This window comes from Pipistrellus hanaki (assembly GCF_964339955.1).
Source record: "Pipistrellus hanaki genome assembly, chromosome: 1".
Taxonomy (NCBI): Eukaryota; Metazoa; Chordata; class Mammalia; order Chiroptera; family Vespertilionidae; genus Pipistrellus; species Pipistrellus hanaki.
Genome location: NC_140503.1, coordinates 33194093 through 33217318, shown reverse-complemented (window position 1 = coordinate 33217318; position 23226 = coordinate 33194093). Strand labels below are relative to the sequence as shown.

Genomic DNA, 23226 nt, shown 5'->3' with positions numbered 1-23226 from the left:
AGGTCCGTAGGTCGTTCTGGAGCTGAAACTGAGGCCTAGATGTTATCTGTAGTTATCGGTCTCTGTGGTCAACAGAGTTGAGGCTTTGTTCCTAAGATTGTTTGATGCCACTGTCCCCCAGAACATCATGAGGGTTTGATGATTAAGGGAGTGGAGGTGCCAGGGAAGGAGAGGCAGGTGAGTTAGGAAATTCTTAGGCTGGACAAGGCCAGTTTGAATCAAAAGGAAACAAGGTGAAAAGGTCATATTAAAGAAGTGAAGTTTCTGCTAGGTCACAGCATCATCAGACCCTCACAATTTGACATTGATATGTTAATACTATGTAATATTATCATGCATGTGGACATGTCCAGGCAAGTTACACACAAGAAAGATATACAAATGGTCCCTCTACATATAAAAAGATGGTCAGTCTCACTGATGATAAGAAAAATGTCACTGAAATTTTATTTTTACTGAAGAGTAACACTGAAAGTTTGATAATGCCATTGTTCAGCAAACCTTGGGGAAAATGGGAATTCTCCACAGTGTTAGAGTAAAATAATAACCCTACAGAGAGAAATTTGGCAAGATGTATTCAAATTAAAAAGGCAATTAGCCCTTTAACTGTTCAGTCCCACTAGTGGAAATTTAATAATCTATGCATATGAAATGCCTTAAGACAAGTTATAGTTAGTAACTCTGGGGAAGGGAACTAGGTAGATAGGGCATGGCTAAGAAAGGAGACCTAATTTCCACTGTCATCCTTTTGTACCTTTTGAATTTTGAAACATTTTAATGATTATCTACTTAACAAATTGATTTCAAACTGTGTAATTTTTTTCTTTCCCGGTATTTTTCATCTCCATATTGTCTTTATTTGATCTTCCCTACTTCTTATCCTTTTATTGCTTTTAAAAAAAAATATTTAGCCGAAACCGGTTTGGCTCAGTGGAGAGAGCATTGGTCTGCGGACTGAAAGGTCCCAGGTTCGATTCCGGTCAAGGGGCATGTACCTTGGTTGCGGGCACATCCCCAGCAGGGGGTGTGCAGGAGGCAGCTGGTCGATGTTTCTCTCTCATCGGCATTTCTAGCACTCTATCCCTCTTCCTTCCTCTCTGTGGAAAACCAATAAAATATATATTTAAAAAAAATAATTAAAAAAATGAAAAAAAATATTTATTGTTGAAAGTATTACATATGTATGTCCTTTCCCCCTCCTCCTATTGACTCCTTCTAGCCCCCTCCACCCACGCGCCGCCCCCCCCCCCCCCCTCGGCCTTCACCACCCTATTGTCTGTGTCCATGGGTTATGCCTATATGCAAGCAAGTTCTTTGGTTAATCTCTTCTCACTCACCCACTCTGCCCCACCCCTCTCCCCCCTGCCTTCCTCTGAGATTCCAGTCTGTTCCTTGCATCCATATCTCTGGATCTGTTTTGTTCATTAGATTCCACATATGAGTGAGATCATGTGATAACTTGTCTTTCTCTGACTGGCTTATTTTGCTTAGCATAATAGTCTTCAGGTCCCTCCATGCTGTTTCAAAGGGTAAGAGATCCTTCTTTTTTACTGCTGGATAGTATTCCATGGTGAAAATGTATTTCCATTGCTTTTTATAAGCGATTTTTCTTTTGTTTAAAAGGCTGATTTTTGATATCTTGTCAGTTAAAATTCTTTCTGTACATGGTCTATCCAGGTTGTGTTTGGGTTTGATATGCAGCTGTGTTTGTTTAATCTTCTCCATATTAGGAGAGGCAGCCTCAATTTCTTTGGGGCCTATATCAGAGGGAGAGCTATTCACAGGCTAGTCTTGAAACTAAATAGCTTAGATGCTTAAGAGCCAGGGTATTTAGGGCTCTCCCCTTCCCATCTATTTAAAATCTATCTAATCTCTGAATAAGCTCATTTCATTTTTTTAAATTACCTTTGCTTGGGTGATTATAAGCACCATTTATCTTATTTTGTTAATTTATTTTAGGCAAGAGTATGTACCCCAGTGGCTACCCCACAGCCAACTCCTCCTCACTCACCTTCACCTCCTAAGGAGCACGTGTTGGTGAAAACTCCAGATTCTTCTCCCTGTGATTCAGATCATGATACAGATTATCCTGCGAAAGAAATATTTGTTGAAAAAGGTACCTTATTTCTATAATTCAGTTTTAACTTTAGAAACTATGAAATAAAATTCCATGGTTTGTATGTTTCATAGATTAGTATACGGATGCATATTGTTTACTAGGTTTTAGTAAATTACTTTTCCTTGCATGGGAACCAATAAATTGGTTGCCACTTTTAAAAATATATAACCTAATAGGCACTTACACTACTATAAGTTCATGGTAGTGTTAAAAGTGATGTCTTTTCAAGGTTATTTTCTTTGGGAAATTTTCCATTGGTAGCTATTGTCATGTTCTGGGATTTCTGAAACAATATATCTTGCTTTCCTATGAAGTTGTTTTATCTTTTCTTTCTTTTTTAAAAAAATCTTCAGGAAAGGACATGCCTGCTGCCACACTTGTTAATACTCCAACAGTTACCCCTGCTACTTCACCTCCTCCTGCAGCTGCTCTTACCCCAACTTCGTCAGAGATTTCCATTGATAAATTGAAGATATCAAGCTCAGAGCTTCCCAAGCCATGGGGTGATGGCGACCTGCCATTGGAAGAAGAGAATCCTAACTCTCCCCATGAAGAACTTCACCCGAGAGCTATGTAAAGATAACACTTTCACTTCTAGTAACTGTGCATTTCCTCTTTAGTTGACTTACATGACTCATTGAAAACATCAGAAAGGATAAGTGAAGTTTTATAAATCACAAGCTACTTTAACTAGAGGCCCAATGCACGAAATTCATACAAGGGGCTCAGCCCTTGCAGCCCCGGTTTCGTCCGAAAGGTCGTTCGGCTGTCCGGTCTAATAGCATATTATACTTTTATTATTATAGATAGAAAGAAATGTCAGAAATTTAAAGTCTTCAAAATTTTTACCAAATTTATACCTTCTGTTCTCTCTCTCTCTCTCTCTCTCTCTCTCTCTCTCTCTCTCTTAAAGCATTTTTTGGAGACCCTGAAATAAAGATTTCTATCATCCTATTAATAAAAGAGTAATATGCAAATTGACCATCACTCCAACACAAGATGGCTGCCCTCATGTGGTCAAAGATGGCTGCTCTTATGTGGACACAAGATGGCTAGCAGGGGAGGGCAGTTGTGGGCAATCAGGCCAGGAGGGGAGGGCAGTTGGGGCAACCAGGCCTGCAAGGGAGGACAGTTAGGGGTGACCAGGTCAGTAGGGGAGGGCAGTTAGGGGCAATTGGGCCAGCAGGGGAGCAGTTAGGTATCTTTCAGCCTGGCAGGGGAGTGATTAGGGAGTGATCAGGCTGACAGGCAGAAGCAGGGGCAATCAGGCAGACAGGCATGAGAGCGGTTGAGAGCCAACAGTTCTGGATTGTGAGAGGGATATCCAATTGCCCATTTAGGACCTGATATCCAAAGGGGTCCCAGATTGGAGAGGGTGCAGGCTGGGCTGAGGGACACTACCCCAGCCCTGTGCACGAATTTTGTGCACCGAGCCTCTAGCATTGTTAATAAAATAGAAAATGATTTCCCCCCCCCAGTGTGAATATTTACTAGACTAAGTTGACATTGTAGTACAATATATCCCCATGTAGATTTAATTTGTGGATGGTAGAACTTTCAAGATGGTTTATGGTTAGAGCATGAAAACAATCTTGGAAAAATAAATCTTGTCAATTAATTATAATAGAAATATGTAGCTAAAGGAGTCACAGTCTTTGAATATCATGATTAATTAGGTCTTCAGTGACCTAATAGGTTCAAAATATGTCTTTTTCTTCTTAGTGTAATGTCTGTGGCCAAAGATGAGGAACCTCAGAGTATGGATTTCCCTCCTCAACCTGTTCCTCCGAAGCCAGTTCCTGTGATGCCGCCTCCTGCTGGCACCAAGGCCCTATCCCCCGTACAAATGCTAAGTTCTGATACCTCAACAATAGAGAGCACCTTGAGCACTGAACCTGAAAGACACATCTCTGAAGGAGAGCTTCTGTGTAACTATGGTCAAAGGGCAGCTCCCAAGAGTACGTTAACTTGTATAAACTGATTCCACTGGTTAGATTATAGTAATTCCTAGATAATATTTGGATGTTGATAATTCCTAAGCAATAGTTCCTATGATAAAAGTGTTTTTACTTAATTCTCAAGATTTAAGTAAAAAGAATATGGACTCTGCAAGTGAACAATTCTGGGCTTTAACCTTAGAAAGTGAAATCTCCCTCATAAATCCAGAATTAATATCACTCCTAATAGTTTCGGGTCTTCCCTTTCAGTCTTTCATTTTCTGTGCATATATAGAAACAAAATATAAAGTGTCCCCCTCCCCCCCAAAAATGCTTACATACACTTTGAATAATTATAAAGCCAGTGTTTATTAAAATACATTTCATTGTCAAAATTGAGCTATCAACTATTAAAGTGGTATATATATTTTTTGGGGTAATACCATGTATATTTGTATGTGTATGTGTTTTTACTTTTAGAAGTAAGATATACTAGCCCTAACTGGTTTGGCTCAGTGAATAGAGTGTTGGCCTGTGGACTGAAGGGTCCCAGGTTTGATTCTGGTCAAGGGCACTTGCCTGGGTTGCAGGCTCCCCAGTAGTGGGCGTGCAGGATTGCGGGAAGCAGTCGATCACTGAAGCAGTCGATCACTGATTCTCTCTCATCATTGGTGTTTCTATCTCTCCTTCTCTGAAATCAATAAAAATATATTAAATGTTTAAAAATAAGGTATAGTATACATATTATTTTGAAACCTGAATATTTTAACATAATAACATATTGTATACATCTTTTTATGACAATACGTAGAGTTCTACTTCTTTTTTTTTTAAATCTTCACCTGAGGATTTTTTTTTCATTCATTTTTAGGGAGGAGAGAGAGAGAAAGAGAGAGAGAGAGAGAGAGAGAGAGAGAGAGAGAGAGAGAGAGAGAGAAAGAGAAACATCGACATGAGAGAGACGTATCAATTGATTGACTCTTTCATGTGCCCCAACTGGGAAACCTGCAATTTAGTTACGTGCACTTGACTGGGCATCAGATCCAAGACCCTTTGGTCTACAGGCTGATGATCTGTATGCCTAGGTTTCTCTCCCTATTTCTTCTTCTCATTCCAACAGTTCCTTTAGCATTTCTTGTAATGCTGGCCCGGTGGTGACATACTCCTTTAGCCTTTTTTTTTTGGTCTGGGAAGCTCTTTATTTGACCGTCTATTTTTTGAATGATGGCCTTGCTGGATATAGCAATCTTGGTTTCAGATCCTTGCTTTCTATTGGGTCGGCAACTAAGTAATTGCGGATTTTTTAAAGAAAATCAAAGACAATTTTTTCATGGAACTAAATAACTTTATTCTGTAATGTATTGCCCATTTTGATCAATGACCTTTTGCCATCTTTCAGGCAGCATCATAATCCTACGTTCAAAAAACTTTTGGTTTTTATTAGCAAAAAACTGAATCAGGTACGATTTGACATCATCATCATTATTGAAATTTTTACCATTCAAGGAGTTTTGTAAAGATCGAAACAAAAAGTAATCAGATGGTGCAAGGTCAGGACTATATGGTGGATGTGGCAAAACATCCCAACCAAGCTCCATTAATTTTTGCCGAGTGACCAAAGATGTGTGTGGCCTTGCATTGTCATGATGGAATACAACACCTTTTCGATTTGTCAATTCGGGCCGCTTTTCTTCAACTGCATTGTTTAATTTCGTTAGTTGTTCAATGTAGACATCAGAATTGATCGTTTGGTTGGGTGGTAAGAGTTCAAAGTAGACAATTCCTTTGTAATCCCACCAAACTGATAACAAAACCTTCTTTTGATGAATATCAGCTTTTGATGTTGTTTGAGTTGGTTCACCTGGCCTGCTCCACGATCTTTTCCGCTTGATATTATTGTAAACAACCCATTTTTCATCGCCAGTTATCAGTCGTTTTAAAAATGGATCATTTTCATTATGTTTCTTTAGCAAATCGCAGCTGCTAATGCGTTGCGTTAACTGTGATTCTTTAATTTCGTGAGGAACCCATGTATCGAGTTTTAAAACATAGCCAAGTTGTTTTAAGTGATTTTCAATGCATGTATGTGATACATGAAGCTTCTCTGCAATCTCACGTGTTGTACTGTGACAGTCTGAATTGATTATTGCTTTGATTAGGGCGTCATCAACTTCAACTGGACGACCAGAGCGTTTTTCATCTTTGAGTGAAAAATCACCAGAACGAAATTTGGCAAACCAATTTTGACACTGCCGTTCTTTTAAGGCTTCGTCACCATAAACAGCACATAACTTTTTATGAGCTTGCGATGCGTTTTCCCTTTGCGGAAATAAAAAAGCAAAATATGACGAAAATGTTCCTTTTGATTTTCCATTTTTCAATGAACGCCAAACGAAAACTACAAAACAGATCAAAAAACTTTCTTTACTGATTAACAGCTGAATAGCCAACTATCAATAACAAAATGTGTTTTACATTTGTACTACGTCTGCAAACCTAAAAATTCAACTGAAGCCATATATGTGTGAAACCCGCAATTACTTAGCTGCCGACCCAATATTATCTTGAGTACTTCATGTCATTCCCTTCTGGCCTGTAGAGTTTCTGATGAGAAATCAGGTGTCAGCCTTGTGGGAGCCCCTTTGTTTGCTTTTCTCTTGCTTCCTTTATGATTCACTGTTTGTCTTTAAATTTGGGGATTTTAATTATGACATGTCTGGAAGTGGGCCTGTTTGGGTTCTTCTTGCTTGGGGAATCTCTGTGCCTCCTGAACTTGTGTGACTTTTTCCTTTACCATGTTATGGAAGTTTTCTGCCATTATTTCTTCAAACACGTTCCCTATCCCTTCCCTCCCTTTCTGCCTCTTGCACACCTGCTATTTGAATAGTGTTACATTTTACATAGTCCCACAGCTTCCTTAAGCTGTCCTCCTGCTTTTTAATTCTTTGTTTCTTTTTGGTTCTCTGATTCAATGATTTTTTTTTTCAACCCTGTCTTCTAATTCACTGATTCGATCCTCAGCTTCCCCAAATCTGCTGTGTATTCCTTCCAATGTGTTCTTTATTTGTGCTATACTATTCTTTATTTCTATTTTCATAGTTACTATATCTTTTCTGCTACTGAGCATCTTTACCATCATTATTCTGAACTCTTTATCAGATCAACTTCTTACCTTCATTTCATTTATCTCTTCTTCTGGAGAATTCCCTTGTTCTTTCATTTGTGGTTTGTTTCTTTGTTTCCTCATTTTGGCTGCCTGTTTGGGTTTGTGACTCTGTATTAGGTCTTATACGCCCCTCAGTCTTTAATGCAGGACAGTGTCAAATGCTGTTTCTAACTAATTAGATCCTCGACAATCTAACCACTGAGAAAAACCAGCCAAGGCCTCATTTTTTTCTTTTTAGTGTCTGTGTAGTTTATTAACCCAGTGCCATAGTGGTAGGCATTTTGATTGTTTTGTGTTTCCGTACTATACTTAACTCTCCAATGACCATCATTGCACTTATATGATAACTTCCTTAGAATACATGCCTAGAAGTAGAATTGCTAAGTCAAAATATGCACGGTGAAATAGTGATACATTGCCAACATGTTTTCCAGAAAGGTTAATCAGTTTTAATTTTAACCAGGTTTTAATTACATCAGTAGTGTATAGGAGTGCCTCTTTCTTAATTTAATATTTATAGATTTTTAATTTCTGACAAGTTGGTAGGTGAAACAAAAATTTAGCTTTGTTACTATACAGTGTACTTTTAAAAAAAGAGGTGAGATTAACTTGTGATTTATTACCTATGAACTGTGCCAGTATTTTCTTTGTGTAAGTTTTAAATGTAATGTTCTGTAGCTTTATGTTCAGATTATTAGAGTTATGTTTCTTCTTTTTCTAAACTTTTATGTTTTAATTTCTAGTTCTGGGAGACATAGGACTATATATGACAAACCTAAGTGATAGCTTATCCAGCACACTACATGATGCCCATGATATGGTAAGAAATGACTGACTCATATTGACTTCTGATATCTGACATGAAGGTGAACTTACTGCTACTGATCAGGATTTTTTCCTCAAATATTTGAGTCATAAACATAAAATGTAATGTAGTGCTCATAAAGGAATTTGCTTTCTTGCATATCTCAGTGTTATAATTGTGAGAAAGAGAAGAAAATCATTAAGTTCTTTGGCTTTAGTAGTTGAAAAATACACAGTTAATGTAATTAGGTAATGAAAATCTAGCTTTGCAAATTATTACCCGAGTATGTTGCCCTCACAATACTTCAGGCAGAACCTTAACAGCTTAAACTGCTGTTTTGTAATACTTTTGTTATTTTTTCCTAAACATGATCATAATTCTTTGTGCTAAAAATAATTGACTTCAGGATGTTTTGTAAAACATACTAAAATAAGGCCCAAGGACACTAGCTCTTCCTAGTTAACATCTAGTTCTATAAAAAAAAGAAGATGGAATTTACAAATTTTATTTTTATTGACATAACTTATAAAATAATATGAAGTCTTAAGTGAGATATCTTTATTTTCAGAGAAGCATTATACTCACATTTGGCCTACTTAATGTGTCACTATCTCATCTTTTTTTGTTGTTGTTGTTAATCCTCACCTGAGGATATTTTTCCATTGATTTTTAGGGAGAGTGGGAGAGAGAAACATCAATTGGTTGCTTCCTGCATGAGCCCTGACCAGAGCCCTGGCCGGGGAGGAGTCTGCAACCAAGGTACATGCCCTTAATTGGAATTGAACCCAGGACCCTTTGGTCCACAGGCTCTATCCACTGAGCCAAACCGGCGAGGGCTCACTGTGTCATCTTTATCCATTCATAGAACTTGATCATGGTGCCAAAGCCTGTTTAAGTTTGTTCTAAGTAAGTAACTAAACTCAACTAGAACTAAATGATACCATCTTTCTTTTTCTATATTTGAAACTAAATTCTAATTTTGATATTTTTACTAAGCCGAAATCAGATATACTACAAATTCAGAATAAAGTCCGATGCAGTACAGTCTGGAAGAACTGGGAGTAACTCACGAACCAACAGACATCTGTCTGTACACAGCCGGGGAGTAAGGACTTGCAACCCAGAGTTAATAGACTTTATTTCATGAGAAATAAAATACCTAAGTAAAACACTATTAATGGAATTTAATATCATAGTAATACTTGCATTTGCAAGGGAATCCAGTTTCTTTGACTCCTAGGCCCACGTTTCTGGGATAGTTCTATTTTGAGGCACCATGAAGCCTACGAGGGGTGTTCCAATGAGGGCTTTCCATTACCTGCTCCCCAGCCGAGTACCAGAGGTCAGGGCAAAGGCAAAGTCGAAGGTCTTAGGTGCCTTAATCTGAAGTTGTTCATTCTTTTTTTTTTTTTTTTTTTAATATATTTTATCGATTTTTTACAGAGAGGAAGGGAGAGATATAAAGAGCTAGAAACGTCGATGAGAGAGAAACATCGACCAGCTGCCTCTTGCACACCCCCTACTGGGGATGTGCCCGCAACTCAGGTACATGCCCTTGACCGGAATCGAACCTGGGACCTTTCAGTCCGCAGACTGATGCTCTACCCACTGAGCCAAACCGGTTTAGGCTGAAGTTGTTCATTCTTGCTTGCAGTCCAGGTTACATCAGACTACAGCGCTTTGCCTGTGTACTGCACAAACATGCAGTAGGAAATTGAACCAAAATAGAAAACATTTGTGAATCATTGTAACTCAGTCATATGACAGGGGATTTTAATTTTCATATGTTTTTATAATAAATGTCCAGTTTAAATGTAGACAGATTACTGAATATTATTATTTATATTTGAGTCAAATATAAAGGGTTTTTAATCGAATGGGAATGAGAACTAAATGAAAATAAAAAGTCCATCTTTTTTCCATAAAGTACTAAATGACCATTCTCATGGTAATTAGTTCTATTAATCATAAACTGAGAAAAATACAGTTGTTTGATAAAAATTTTTGTTGTGTTAATTGTCTCTGTGTTCCATTTAGGAAGATGATCCTCCCAGTGAAGCACAAGTGATTAGAATGCCCCATAAAGTATGTCATGAAGATGCAATTTTTAATCTTCTTGCTAAACAAAACCAGGAATCAGTAGTTCCACAGCAAGGTGTCTGTCATTCAGAGGTACTTTTTAATCTTCATGGTGTTTTTTTTTCTTCGTTTTGGTTAGATCCACATACAGAAAAAAATAACAAAATATTCATGTTTTTAGTTAGTGCGCGCTAATACTTCAGCTTATTCAGGGACGGTCCTTGTAGTAACTCTAACCTGGAACATAGAGTTATCCAGTTTTACAGCACAGGAATTTGGGCCATCTGTTCCAACCCCCTTGTTCTACAGCAGAAAAAGCTGAAGCCCTTTCCACAACCATTTATTGAGTACCTACTCTGTGTCAGACACAAACTTGAAAAAGATAAAAAGATGAGATAGGACTCCTACCTACAATAAAAGTAGCTGTTGGTCGTATAGAAGACAAATAGTTACTGTACAGTGGAATAATTGGTCATATAGCTGAATTTACAAGTATATATGAATTCAGAGGAAGAAAAACTGCTTGAAGTTTGATAACCCTTTATACAGGATATGCTATTGATGGAGTTTTTTTAAAGACCCAATAGGTCTTTTCTAGACAGCAGTGAAGGGGAAGGACATTTTGAAGCCAAAATAGCATGTGTTAAGGGATAAGAGCCAAGAAAGATTAGGGCATGTTTAGAAAGGGTTGAAAACCTCAGTGTGGCTAGAGCTGTAGATAGGTCAGTCTGCAGAAATAGGTTGAACCAGATAATCATCAAGAACCTTTTAGGCTATGGGAAGGTTTGGGCACTGGGAAGCCAGTTAAGATATTTTTGGGCAAGGAGGTCACAAACTAGGTATTTAGGAAGGAACATGGAGGTTTTTAAGATAGTTCTGGGGTTTGGAGGGAAGAGGGTGAAGGAACAAATGCCCATGGGGTCCTGGTCAGATTTCACCTGTAACTTTCACCCCCGTTGGGCCTTCTTGCTCCCTGATGTTTTTCTGGGCTACTAGTGTCTCAGTCTGGGTTGTTGCCAAGATCTCTGTGTGTTAGGGGTAAGCACTGGTGATCTCAAGTTAATGAGGCAAAGAAGCAAGTGCTTTGCTCTAGTCATTCCTCTCACTGACCCCCTCCAGCCTCCCTCCTCCTTAGGATGCAGCCTCTTTCTTCCCACACACAGCAGGTCGAGTTAGCTGTCAGTATTTCCCAGTGGTTTTCACAGTTTTACTTAGCTTTCAGAGCCCATGGTCTCTTCTTATTTCCATAGTTACTCTAAGGTGTTTTTGGGATAGGGAGCTTGGCAGCCTTTGTTAGTATGTAGTCCGGGCCAAGCCAGACGCCCAGAAGTGGGAAGTTCATCCTTTCCAGATCTTTTTCTAAGACTCTAAGCATATGTGTGGACATGCATGTGTAAAATTCTGAGGTATGTTTATGTAGCATTCTGCAGCCTGTTTTAAAAATGTTAAATAACTATAAATTCTGAAGATCTACCATTTCTTTTCTTCTACCATAGAGTATACCATAATTTAATTATCCTGTTGAAGGATTTTTAGATTGGTTTCACTTTTTTTCTATTTAAATTATAATAATAAGAAAACTGTTTTTTCACTGATGAGGAATTGTGTCCGTAGGTCAGATAATGGGGGTGGAATTGCTGGTTCAAAAGGTACAAGCATTGATAATTTCAGTAAGTACTAATACATTGCTTTCTAACTACAAGTCTCTTTTCTCATTATGACACGTGGTGTTCTAAATCTTAAGTTTTGCCAGTCTTATGAACAGTTACATTTGGCATATTTTCATATGTGTACAAAACTATTAAGTATTTGTTTTGTTTGTAATAATCTATTTATGTGTTAAAATACTGCTTTGGTAAGAAAATAATGGCTTTTCTTTGTGCTTATAACTCCTTGCCCAAAGGGAGCTTGAGGTCAGCGAGAGCAGTCACATGGCAAAATTGCAATTTGTACATTTATGTAGTTGGGCTAGGTGCATTAATTACTGTAGATTACAGACAACATAACTTAGAATTACGTGAGTCTAAGCTTTGAGTATAATACAAAAATCATACTCATGCTACAAGAGCATTATGTGAATGGACAAGCTGAGTCCTCAGTAGGGCTGTAGAGGACTGAGGTGTCAGCAATCACAAGTACCCTAGGGAAACTGATTCAAATAGAAAAGGTGGTGTATTTGGCACAATATTTTATATGGTAGTGGCAGAGTAATATAGGTACTGTGAAATATTTCTAATTTCTAGAGAAAATGTATTTGCCATCAATCTAAACTTAAGAGTCTTCAAGGATTTCATATTAATTGCAGAAAAATCCTTTTCTATTTAAAGGATGTGAGGCAATTGGTGTTCCTAAAGAAAAGTCAGATTAGAGAGTAAGGGGAGATAGACATGCATATAGAAGAATGAGGGAAAGTTGTAGAAAATCTTGAATGCTGAGCTAAGAAGTTAGGTTTTATTTGTAGACAGTAGACTCATCAAAGATGTTTCAGTAGTGATTTCATATATTCTAGTAAAAAAAAAAAAAGCACTTGGTTAAAATTAAACTACTTTTAAATGAGAAATTGAAGAACTTTTAGATATTGGAATTTTTATTCAGCTCTTGAGTAATAAACTTAATAATTAGAATATCTCCAGGTCACAAAATGTGGTAATGATTAGATAACTAATTTTTAATACAGAAAGAAAACAGAAGTCTTAGTTTTTTATTTATTTCATATATTTGACAAAAATATTTGTACTTTTTTAACTTTTATACTTTCCCAGGGAAATAACTTTATTAAATATGGTAGTCTTCTTTAATCGGTATTCTTATAAAAATGGAAATTTTTTACATATGAGGGTAAAATCTTTATATCATTTAAGGAATATTCTCCTTATCAGCTGTTTAATTAAAAAGTTTACATTAATAATTTTAGACAATTTTTATTAATGAAGAATGAGAGACAAATTTTCTATTCTAATTTTAACTTTTGTGAATAGTATATAATATTTTAGTATTTAGTGTTTTAAATAATAAAAATTTTCTGTGTTTTATTGATATCTAATTTGAAGGTTGGAAAAATAGATAATGGTTATTTAACTTCATAAAAAAATAAGATTAAAATTAAAGCCTATGGCTAGATGCCTCATTAAACTAACTTTTTAAACTTGTCTTTCATGTTGGGTGTATGTGGTGTAATAAGCACTTTCTAAAATACCTTTAAGTAGTCAAGTGGTATGGATCACACATGGTGTCTGACAAATATTTCCTGTTTTGACTTGATTTTAATATAATGGTTTAACCATTGTTTCTACCTTTCACAGGACTTGGAAAGCAGTCTGGGTGAAAGACAAAGGCCCAGGCTGACAGCAGCAGCAGAGAACTTACTGGGGCATCCTGTCTGCAAGCAACAGCCTGTCGCTAATGCAGAGTCTTGGCATCAAAAAAGTACTCTTAAGCCTTTATCTCAGCAATTTGACACAGTTACAGGTACACACCAGGATATTGCTGCTTGATGTATTGTCTGTTAGAACATTCACTTTGAATCCCATCGTACTTGTTCTGTACAGTTTCTGTGCCGAATGCTGTGGTCCATTTGTATTATAATCCGTAATAGTAGTAGTCCTAATCTGAGTTGAGAGAAGCATAACTGTTTTCAGGTGGGGGCTTGCAAGATTTCTTTATTAAAAAGGGTCTTCATAATTGAAAAGTTTGGTAACAACTTTTTCTATTTCCATAGTAGTGTTTCTCAAAAAGTGATCCTTTTATCAGCTGGTGCGTGAACCATTGGACGGGTGGTGCATGAGATCATTTTGGTTATATGCCTCTGTACACTAAAAATTTTTTAATAGTCATATATTTATTTTAATATATACTGAAGGAGTATAACTAGCACATCAAAGCTGTGATCTAACAGATTTTATTCAGGACAGGTTAAATTAGTTGATACTGTAGAAATTCACTCTTTTTGCTGTATGAATTTCCAGCTCTGCTAAGTGTGCTCAGGACTATTTTAGAACTTCATTAATAAAACTCTCTGTTGTAGCGCTTTGAGATAAGAACAGACCAGAGAACACCAATCACTACCATAGTTGATTTTCATTATCTGCAGGACTTATTGTACATTCTACAGAGTCACCAGGAACACTGAATTAGCAAATACAGAATGGTTGCTCTTAGGGAAAATACAGATGTAGCTTCCTATAAACCTCTGATTATAACATTTTTGTCAGTTACCCAATACATCACCTTATTTTATATGTGTTTTTTATTTTAAAATATTTATTTAATATATATTGTTGGCATGTTAGAATTGAACTCAGAGCCAACAGCACTGTAATTCAACCTGAACGAAGCTTATTTTACATATATTTTTTTCTGTAAGGCCCATTGCAGACTCCTTGCACTTAGCCTATGGCTAGATGTCTCACTAAGTGTTAGAAGCGTGTTAGCGCTCTGCTTGGGGCCACTTTAAACAGCAGAATCAACCAACAAAATGTACAGAAATGTGAAAAACATGTCACTAAATAGACAGTATTGTTTACAATAGAAGTGCTGGGATAAAGTAGAGCAAGCATCTTTCGTTGTGTTCAACCTTAGCTAGTAAAGGGTTTGTAGGGTGATTCAGGATTTTTGTTTCTCTGTATATGTGCACATATGTCTGTGAAAATGCTCCAAGTATTGATTTTGACTGACAGCTAAATTTCATCAAGTAGGCAAATTTGCAAACATGGAGTCTTCGAGTCAATGAGGATCATCTGTTTTCTCATTTAACTGATTTTTCCATTCTCATTCATGCATTCTCTTAAGTGAAGATACTTCTGGAGGTGTGCATATTTTCTAGAAAACTGAATGGGAAAGGCCTGGAGTTAGGAAAACATTGGAATAGAGTATTTAAAGTTTCCACTTTATATTGAGTGAACACATTATATTTGAAGAAATTCAAGACAGTTTTCCTTGGAATTATCATTTTGTGCACATAGTGAGCATGAAATGTTTTATGTTCTTTTAAAATTGGATTCAAAATTAGTACGATAGTGACATTTTTATCCTATCTATGTGGATTGCAATTAAGCAGAATTGACACTAGATGGCTCTCACAGACCACTTGAGAGATGATAGGTACTTTAGAGCGACTGGGTGCTTGCTTGTTCAATTGTTCTAAAATAAAATCTATGAGAACATTTTCCATTCAGACCCTCCTTGTACCTGTGGTTTCATCTAGCAGATTTTCTACAGTATAGTGCACATACAGATCACTATAAGTATTTGTTTAAATTAATTGGAAAAAATAAGTAAGGTGGCATAACGTATGATTGAGCATAAAGATGAGGCATGATAGCAGAATGACTAAGAAATTGAGCTTTTGGAGTTTCTGATATCAGTTTGAATTCTAGTTCTGTGTTCTGTGTATTTCATTGCAAATAACTTAATATCTCTGAGCCCAGGTTTCTTAATCTATCAAATTGGGGGTAATATTGTATATTAGTTATCTATTGCTATGTAATACATTACCTCAAAGTTTAGCAGCTGAAGAGCAAACGTGTACAGTATTATCTCACACAATTCTGAAAGCATGAACCTGGGAGGGGCTTGGGTGGTTCCCAGGATCTCTCATGAGGTTGCAGTCAAGCTGTTGACTGGTGCTGAGGACGTCCGAAGGTTTCAGTTGGGGTGGAGGATCCGTTTTCCGAGCTCGCTCACGTGGCTGCTGCAAGAGGCCTCAGTTTCTCACTACAGGAACCTTTCTGTAGAGCTGCCAATGGCACAGAAGCCGGCTTCCCGCACACTGGCTGCTCTGAGGGAAAGTGAGCAAACAAGATGGAAACTACAATGTCTCTTACTGTCTCAGAAGTGACATGCCATTGCTTATGGCACATTCTAGCAGTAGCCCAGACCAATCCTAGAATGACAGGAGGGCACGACATAAATGCACAGATACCAGCAGTACGGATCAGGGGGCATCTTGGAGGGTGGTTACTGTAAATAGAATCCACAGAATAAATTTACTAGGGGTAGTAAGTGACAATGCATATGAAGCCTTGAGCACAGTGCTTGGCACATGATAAGTGTTACTCTCGTTAATAATAACTGGAGTATGTAAAAATACCTTCTTATATGTATTAGTACTTAATAGAATCAGCAACAACCCACAGTTGCCTAAAAGGAATGTACCTATAGAGTTAATTTGTTTTGTGTATTTTGTTACATAATGGTTACTATAGAAGAATGGATCCTGAGTATCGTCATTTTTGCTGGTGGCATATCTCATGCCTTTTATATCAATTTTTAATAACTTTGCTTATAGCATAAAGTGACCAGACATCCCGCTTTTGGCAGGACAATCCTGATTTCTAACAATTTGTTCCGGATCCTGTGGCGTTTTAAGTAAGTCATGATTTTTGGAAAGATTGTTAAAAATCGGGACTGTCCCACCAAAAGCGAGACGTCTGGTCACCTTATTATAGCATCTCATCTGTTTTTACTTTGCTTCTTCCTATCTCTGCTCATTTTCATAAAGCGTCCTATTTGCAGTCCATAGTCCACTACCACTGTTTCTAATTCTTAGGCTCTTGGATTGAGTAACAAAAAGATGCAAAATAAGCTGTGAAGAGTTATCTTGGGAATCCTAAAATGTATATTGTATTTTGAACAAGTTGTGAAGATTCTTGGATTTTACTACCAATAGTATTTATTTACTCAGAAAACTTGTATTGAATACCTACTGTATACCTGGTACTATAATAGTACTGTATTAGGCACTTGAAGTACAGAGATGGTAGACATCTGCTCTCAAGGAAGTTTACACATTAGTAGAGGAGAAATACAAGAAAGACTTTATAATATTGCGTGATTGGTATGATAACACAGACTGCTATGAGCACAGAGGAGGGATCCAGCCACACGTGGTAGCTCAGAGGTTTCCACACGAGTCAAACTGAATCTTAGAGAATTAGCCAGATGGGGAAGCATGATGAGCATGTTCCAGTTTGTTCATTTATTCATTCAGAAAATATCCTCCAAGTGCTTGCTATTCTCCAAGCACATTCTAGGTGCTAGGAATATAAACCCGGGTAAGGCTCTGCCCAAAAAGAGTTTTTTCTTTAGTAGAGGTAGTAGATGAGAAGGCAAAAACATGCCATACATTATTGTATTATTGTAAAGAAGTCCATCTGGGATGTGGGTACAGGTCCATTGTACCGTGGAGGACAATCGAGAAGACCTCACTCAGGAGGGGAGGTATGCCTGGAATGAGCTCTCTAAGGTGAGTAGATGTTTGCCATGTAGTAAGTGAGAAGCAACCTTTCAAGCAGAATATGCAATGAGACAAGGGAATAAAGTTGAAAAATAAGAAAACTTAGGGAAATATGTCTTTATCAATTAATTAAAGTTTAGGATTCAATGGGATTGGAGCAGTGAATGGAAACCAGGTCCTAAAAACCCTGAGTGACATATCAAGTAGTTTCTGGATTTACTCTAAGATGGTAGGGATTCATTTGTGTGCAAAATGGAAAATCATGCCAATCTTACTCTATTCCTGTGGAAAATTCAGTCTTGAATTTCTACCAATTCTTAATGTTTTATAATCCATGAAGGATTATAAGTAAATGAGTGATTTAATCATATTCTCCTTTTAGTTAGCAAGATCATCTGAGGTGCCATGTGATGGATAGATTGGGGAGGATTAAGACTGGAGGCAAGGAGCTGATTAGACAGCTATTAAAGGAAACTGGGTGAGACACTATTCAGGAGCAGGGGTGTATATAAAAAGGGAGATTTGAGTGACAATTGAGAAGGAAAATGGACAGTTTTAAGAAATCTTAGAGTTTCTGGCTAGAATGATTGGATAGATGGTATTTTCATTCACAGAGAGGAAGGAAATACGGAGGAAGGACAGATTTAGGAAGAAATAGGATGAGTAGGGTTCTAGGATGAGTGGAATTTGAGGTACCTTAGGGTTTGGAATAATCTACTGGAAGTGCCAGACCCAAAGCTGCTGCTGGCACTGGCAGTTTCAAGTGGACTTCGTCTTCTCTGAAAGTCTACCATGTTGCTTTGTCATAGCAATGAGATTATAGAAAAGTAAAAATAGGGATTGCAAGTTAATGAATTTGACTTGAGTGAAATAATACTTGAAGCATCTCTCTTACAAAGTGTAAAACTTACATTGTACCAACAGGACACCCACACACAATGAGCATACTTTTTATTTTATTTTATTTATTTTTTCTTTTTAAAATTTATTGAAATGTTTAACAATTTAGAAATATATGTAAGGGTTACAGATCAAAGAAAAAGGAACTTTTCATCTCTGATAATGACAATGAGTGAATGTGAGGCTGGGACCATCCATTCCCATCTGCAGGTTAGGAGAATCAGCAAAAGGGTAGACTGTAAGTAGTGTTCTGCACATAATTAGTAATTTAGTAATTAGTTATGTTTACCATCATACATCTTAGGTTGTTTGTTATGCATATTTGGTAGTAATCAGGAACAAGAAAATTTGGGGATTATGAAAATGTTCGTTTTCCAGGACTATGATCATATATGTATACACACACACATTCAGGGATATATGTGTGTAAAAATACATTCGATTATGCCCTTTAAATATGTACAGTTTATCAATTAAACTTTAATAAGCATCATTAGCCTCCAATAAAATTGCTTTTAAAAAATTCTTTGATATTGGGAGGAAACCATCAACCAACTGTGTCTCCTTGACCAATTCAGACTGGATTCCTCTCATTTCAGCTGCTTCCTCTTATCTGCTGCAGGACAAGGCTCAGGACACGTCCGAGTACTCTGCCGCTATCTTGTCTCCTATTTTTTGAATTTTAAAATGCTACAATAATGTGTATATTTTATTTTTCTCATCACCATTTATGCCCTCTTCACCTCAACACTCCCCTCCCCATACTTTTTAGAAGTGACACTGCAAATTCAGCATTTTTACGATTCCTGTCATGAAACTCTTTCCTGGCCCCTTATCTCTGGGTTAGAGACCCACCAGGTGTTCTCTGTGCGGCCTTCTAATGTTGCCGGCCTAATGTTACTCTTATCACTCTGATTTGTAATCTCACTTGAGGGTAAAGACTTCATCTTACTCACTGTCATATCCCTGTCACTAGCAGTATGTAGCGCCTAGTGCATAGTCAGTAAATGTATACTAAATGAGAGGGTGTTGTGGCTGAAAGCTATTATGTACTTTTAATGTGTTAGGGGAAATGTTTGATTATATAACTTTCTGGGTTCTACATTTAGGTTTTTTGGGTTTTTTTAATTAACATGTACATTGTATCCTTTTGATTTTTTTCTTTATACCCATATATTATCCACATATAATCCTATATAACAAAAGGCTAATATGCAAATCAACCAAATGGTGAACCAACCAGTTGCTGTCACGCACACTGATCACCAGGGGGCAAACACTCATTGCAGGAGCTGGCCCCTGGTGGTCAGTGCGTTCCCACAAGGGGAGTGCTACTCAGCCAGAAGCCCTGAGCTGGGCTCACAGCTGGCACGTGCAGCAGCGGGAGCGGAGCCTCTCCCACCTCCACAGCAGAGCTAAGGATGTCTGACTGCTTGCTTAGGCTCGCTCCCCCAAGGACATCCCCGTGGGCTCCCAGACTGCGAGAGGGCATAGGCCAAGCTGAGGCACCTCAGCCGTATGCATATTGGGGGTGACCAGGCAGGCAGGCAGAGGCAGTTAGGGGTGATCAGGCAGGCAGGGGAGCAGTTGGGGGCATTAGGCAGTCAGGCAGGTGAGTGGTTAGGAGCCAGGGGTGGATTGGGCCTAAACCAGCAGTTAGACACCCCGCCCCCCCCCCCCCCCCCCAGGGATCCTGGATTGGAGAGGGTTCAGGCCAGGCTGATCCCTCCCCCATGCACAAATTTCGTGCACCGGGCTTCTAGTTTTACATAAAAACAAAATGTGATTATATCATACGTTACTTTAAATTGCAGACTTTTTTAAATGGCCTCCATCCACTCTCCTCACATTTTAGGTAACTCATATTAAGATTCTAATATGTAAACATCTCTTTTTCCTAACACACATATATAATTATATACATACACACAAGTATGATATATATGATAGGTATGTAAAATGTATGTGTGTGTGTGGTTATTTTACAAGTTGAGGTCATATCCTGCTCCTTTGCCTGCATTTTGTTTTTATTCAGTAAACTCTGTGGAAATTACTTCAGATCAACTGATATTGCTTATGTTCATTCTTTTAAATAATTGCAAAAAGCATGCTAGTGTGGATTTTCAATAATTTATTCAGTCATTGCTTTGTTGGTGGATATGTATTTTATTAGCATTTCTCCTCACTATAAATAATGCTAGAGTACATATCCATAGACATGTATCCTAACATATTGTTGCATTTTATATTTATGGAATAGTTTCCCAGGAATAGTTACTAGGTCCAAGGGCAAATATATTTTTAATTTTAAAATAGATATGCCAAGTTGCTGTCTTAAAGTAAAACAAATTTATTTTTATCTGTAATTTATTAGAAACTTTTTCCTTCATCTCTTCCAGAAATTGTGTTTATTACCCTTTTTATTTGTGTTATTTCAGATATAAATATATGTTTCTCACTGCTGTTGCGTTTATAAATCTTTTCATGTTTGCTGGCCATGTGGATTTGCTCTTCTATAAATTACTTACTTAAGATCTTTCCCCATATGTTAGATTCTAAAATTTTTTGTAACTTTTCTATAGTTTACATGTTTTCTTTCATCTGTATTACAAATTCCTTTTGACAAATTTATACTTTGTTGGCATTATTTGTGTTCTTTTTTGCATACGATTTATAATTTTTTTGTATAGTTATTTGTTTTTTTTTGTGTTTTTATAGCTTGATTTGGTTTCCCCTAACACAAGCTTATGCCTATAGTCTCCTAGATTTTTTAAAAAAGATTTCCATTATTTAGTATATATTTATATTTAAGTCTATCTGGAATTTATTTTTGCAAATGATGTAAAGTAGAAGTCAGTGTGATTTTCCTCCAGATAAATAGCCAATCATGTCAGCATCAATTATTATGTAAGCTATTTTTTCCTACTGAATGAAAACATTAACCAATTTTTATATAGGATAGAGGAATATTTTTGGATTCTTTATTCTAGATCTAAAACATTCTTTATGATCGAAAATATATTCCATTATTGTGTCTTTATGACACGTTCTAATTACCTGATAGGACAAATTTCCCTTATTAACATAATTTTTTATACTTTTATTGGCAATTCTCAGGTATTTATTCTTCCACATAACTCTAAATTTTTAAAAAATACATATTTTATTGAATTTTTTACAGAGAGGAAGGGAGAGAGATAGAGTTGGAGACATTGATGAGAGAAAAACATTGATTAGCTGCCTCATGCACACTCCACACTGGGGATGTGCCTGCAACCAAGGCACATGCCATTGACCGGAATCGAACCCGGGACCCTTCAGTCCACAGGCTGACGCTCTATCCACTGAGCCAAACCGGTTTTGGCTAAACTCTAAATTTTTTAAAATAAAAAATCATCCTAATTGGAATTGTACTAATTTACATATTAATATTGGGAGAAATGACATTTTAATGGTATATTTTACTATTTATTCAGATTTTATTTTATGTTCTTCCATAAAATTTCCTAGTTTTATTCATATGGGCTCTATGCCTTTTAAATAATTTTATTCTTAATTATTTTATAGTTCTGGTCACAAAGTAAAGAATTATTTTTCCATTTTTATGTGTGTATTGTTATAGAGAAAAACCAATGATTTTTACATATTTATCTAGTATACAATCACATTATCAAATTCTCTTATTAATTCTAATAGAGTTTTCCCCCCTCACTAGAGTTTCTTGGTTATAACCATATGATCAACACAAAGTTTTTAATCTCTTTTTTTTAAAACATTATATATGCTAATTATTTTATCTTAAGTCATTTTCTAGTCTTAAGAAAGTGTTGGAAAAGTGACATAAGAATAGAAAAAAAGCATGATGGGTAAAAGGGACCCTTAGAAGGCCGGGAATAATAGTTACTCTAAATGATGGCTATTATTACCATTATTTAAATCAATCTTATGTTATTCTAGATAATTAAATAAAAATAAAATAGGTAATAATGTTGAGAAATTGTTTTGTACAGGTTGAATATCAGAAAGATAAAACTCATTGTATGTTTTTTGCTTTAAGCAAAATCCAGCTAAAAATATAGGTTAACATAAAGTATCAGAGGGTGATTGTTTGCTTAACCTATGAAATTATGAACAGACTTTAAATGGAAAATATCTATTGGATCTTTAAAATATTATTTCACTTAAAACAGTTTAGTGTATATATAATGCTTCATGTCTACAGGTTGGGACAAAAGTAGGTTTACAGTTATTCATATGGAAAATAATACAAAAACTAATAAGTAACACAAGAATAAATTGTGTTTCATTTATTCACAGTTATGATCCTACTAGGGGCCCAGTGCACGAATTCATGCACCTTGAACTGTGGGCTGTGAGGCTGCTGTGGGCACAGGGACGGGTCTCAGCCCATCCTCTGTGCCCCTGCCACGCCCCTCCTGCTGTGACCCCCGGGGCCCCCTACTCTGCTGGCAGCCCCGTTTCTGCTGTCGCTGCTCCTATGCACTGATAGCACTGGCCTGTTTGCACCCGCTGAAGGTGTGGAGCGATGGGGCCGGCACCAGTAGTGGGTGCGAGGAGTGCCAACGCTGTCAGCGGGTGTGAGCGGCAACTGCTGCCCCCATCACCCCTCAGAAGCAGGGGGAGGTGGAGAAGCTCTCAGGGGCGGTCAGGGCCAGCAGCTGCCGCTTATAGAAGCCGATGGCACTGAGCAATCAGGCTCCAGCGCTGGGCGCCGGCAGCGAGTGCGAGAGGTGGCTACCAGCCCGATTGCCCCTCAGGAGCCCGGGGAGGTGGAGAAGCCCTGAGGAGCGATTGGGACTGGCACCGGACACCAGCATCAGGTGTGAGCGGTGGCTCTGGCGCCAGCAGCTGGTGTGAGCGGGGTGGACACCGGCAGCAGATACGAGAACTGGGCAGGAACCCGGCGTGTGGGAGCAGAGAATTTTCAGGAACCACCGGAGGTTTCACCCCATAACAGCGACTGGC

At 37.5% G+C, this 23226-nt stretch overlaps 1 protein-coding gene across 5 annotated transcripts in view; it reads left to right on the top strand.

Annotated features, from left to right (window-relative positions):
• Positions 1–23226, top strand: part of KIAA0586 — a 95073-nt gene that overhangs the window by 40266 nt on the left and 31581 nt on the right. For all 5 annotated transcript variants that reach the window (XM_084894695.1, XM_084894694.1, XM_084894697.1 and 2 more), the window contains 6 exons: positions 1960–2116; positions 2473–2692; positions 3842–4077; positions 7966–8042; positions 10065–10199; positions 13409–13574. In XM_084894695.1, coding sequence (XP_084750821.1) covers positions 1960–2116; positions 2473–2692; positions 3842–4077; positions 7966–8042; positions 10065–10199; positions 13409–13574 — 991 coding nt within the window. The remainder of the gene's footprint in view (positions 1–1959; positions 2117–2472; positions 2693–3841; positions 4078–7965; positions 8043–10064; positions 10200–13408; positions 13575–23226) is intronic.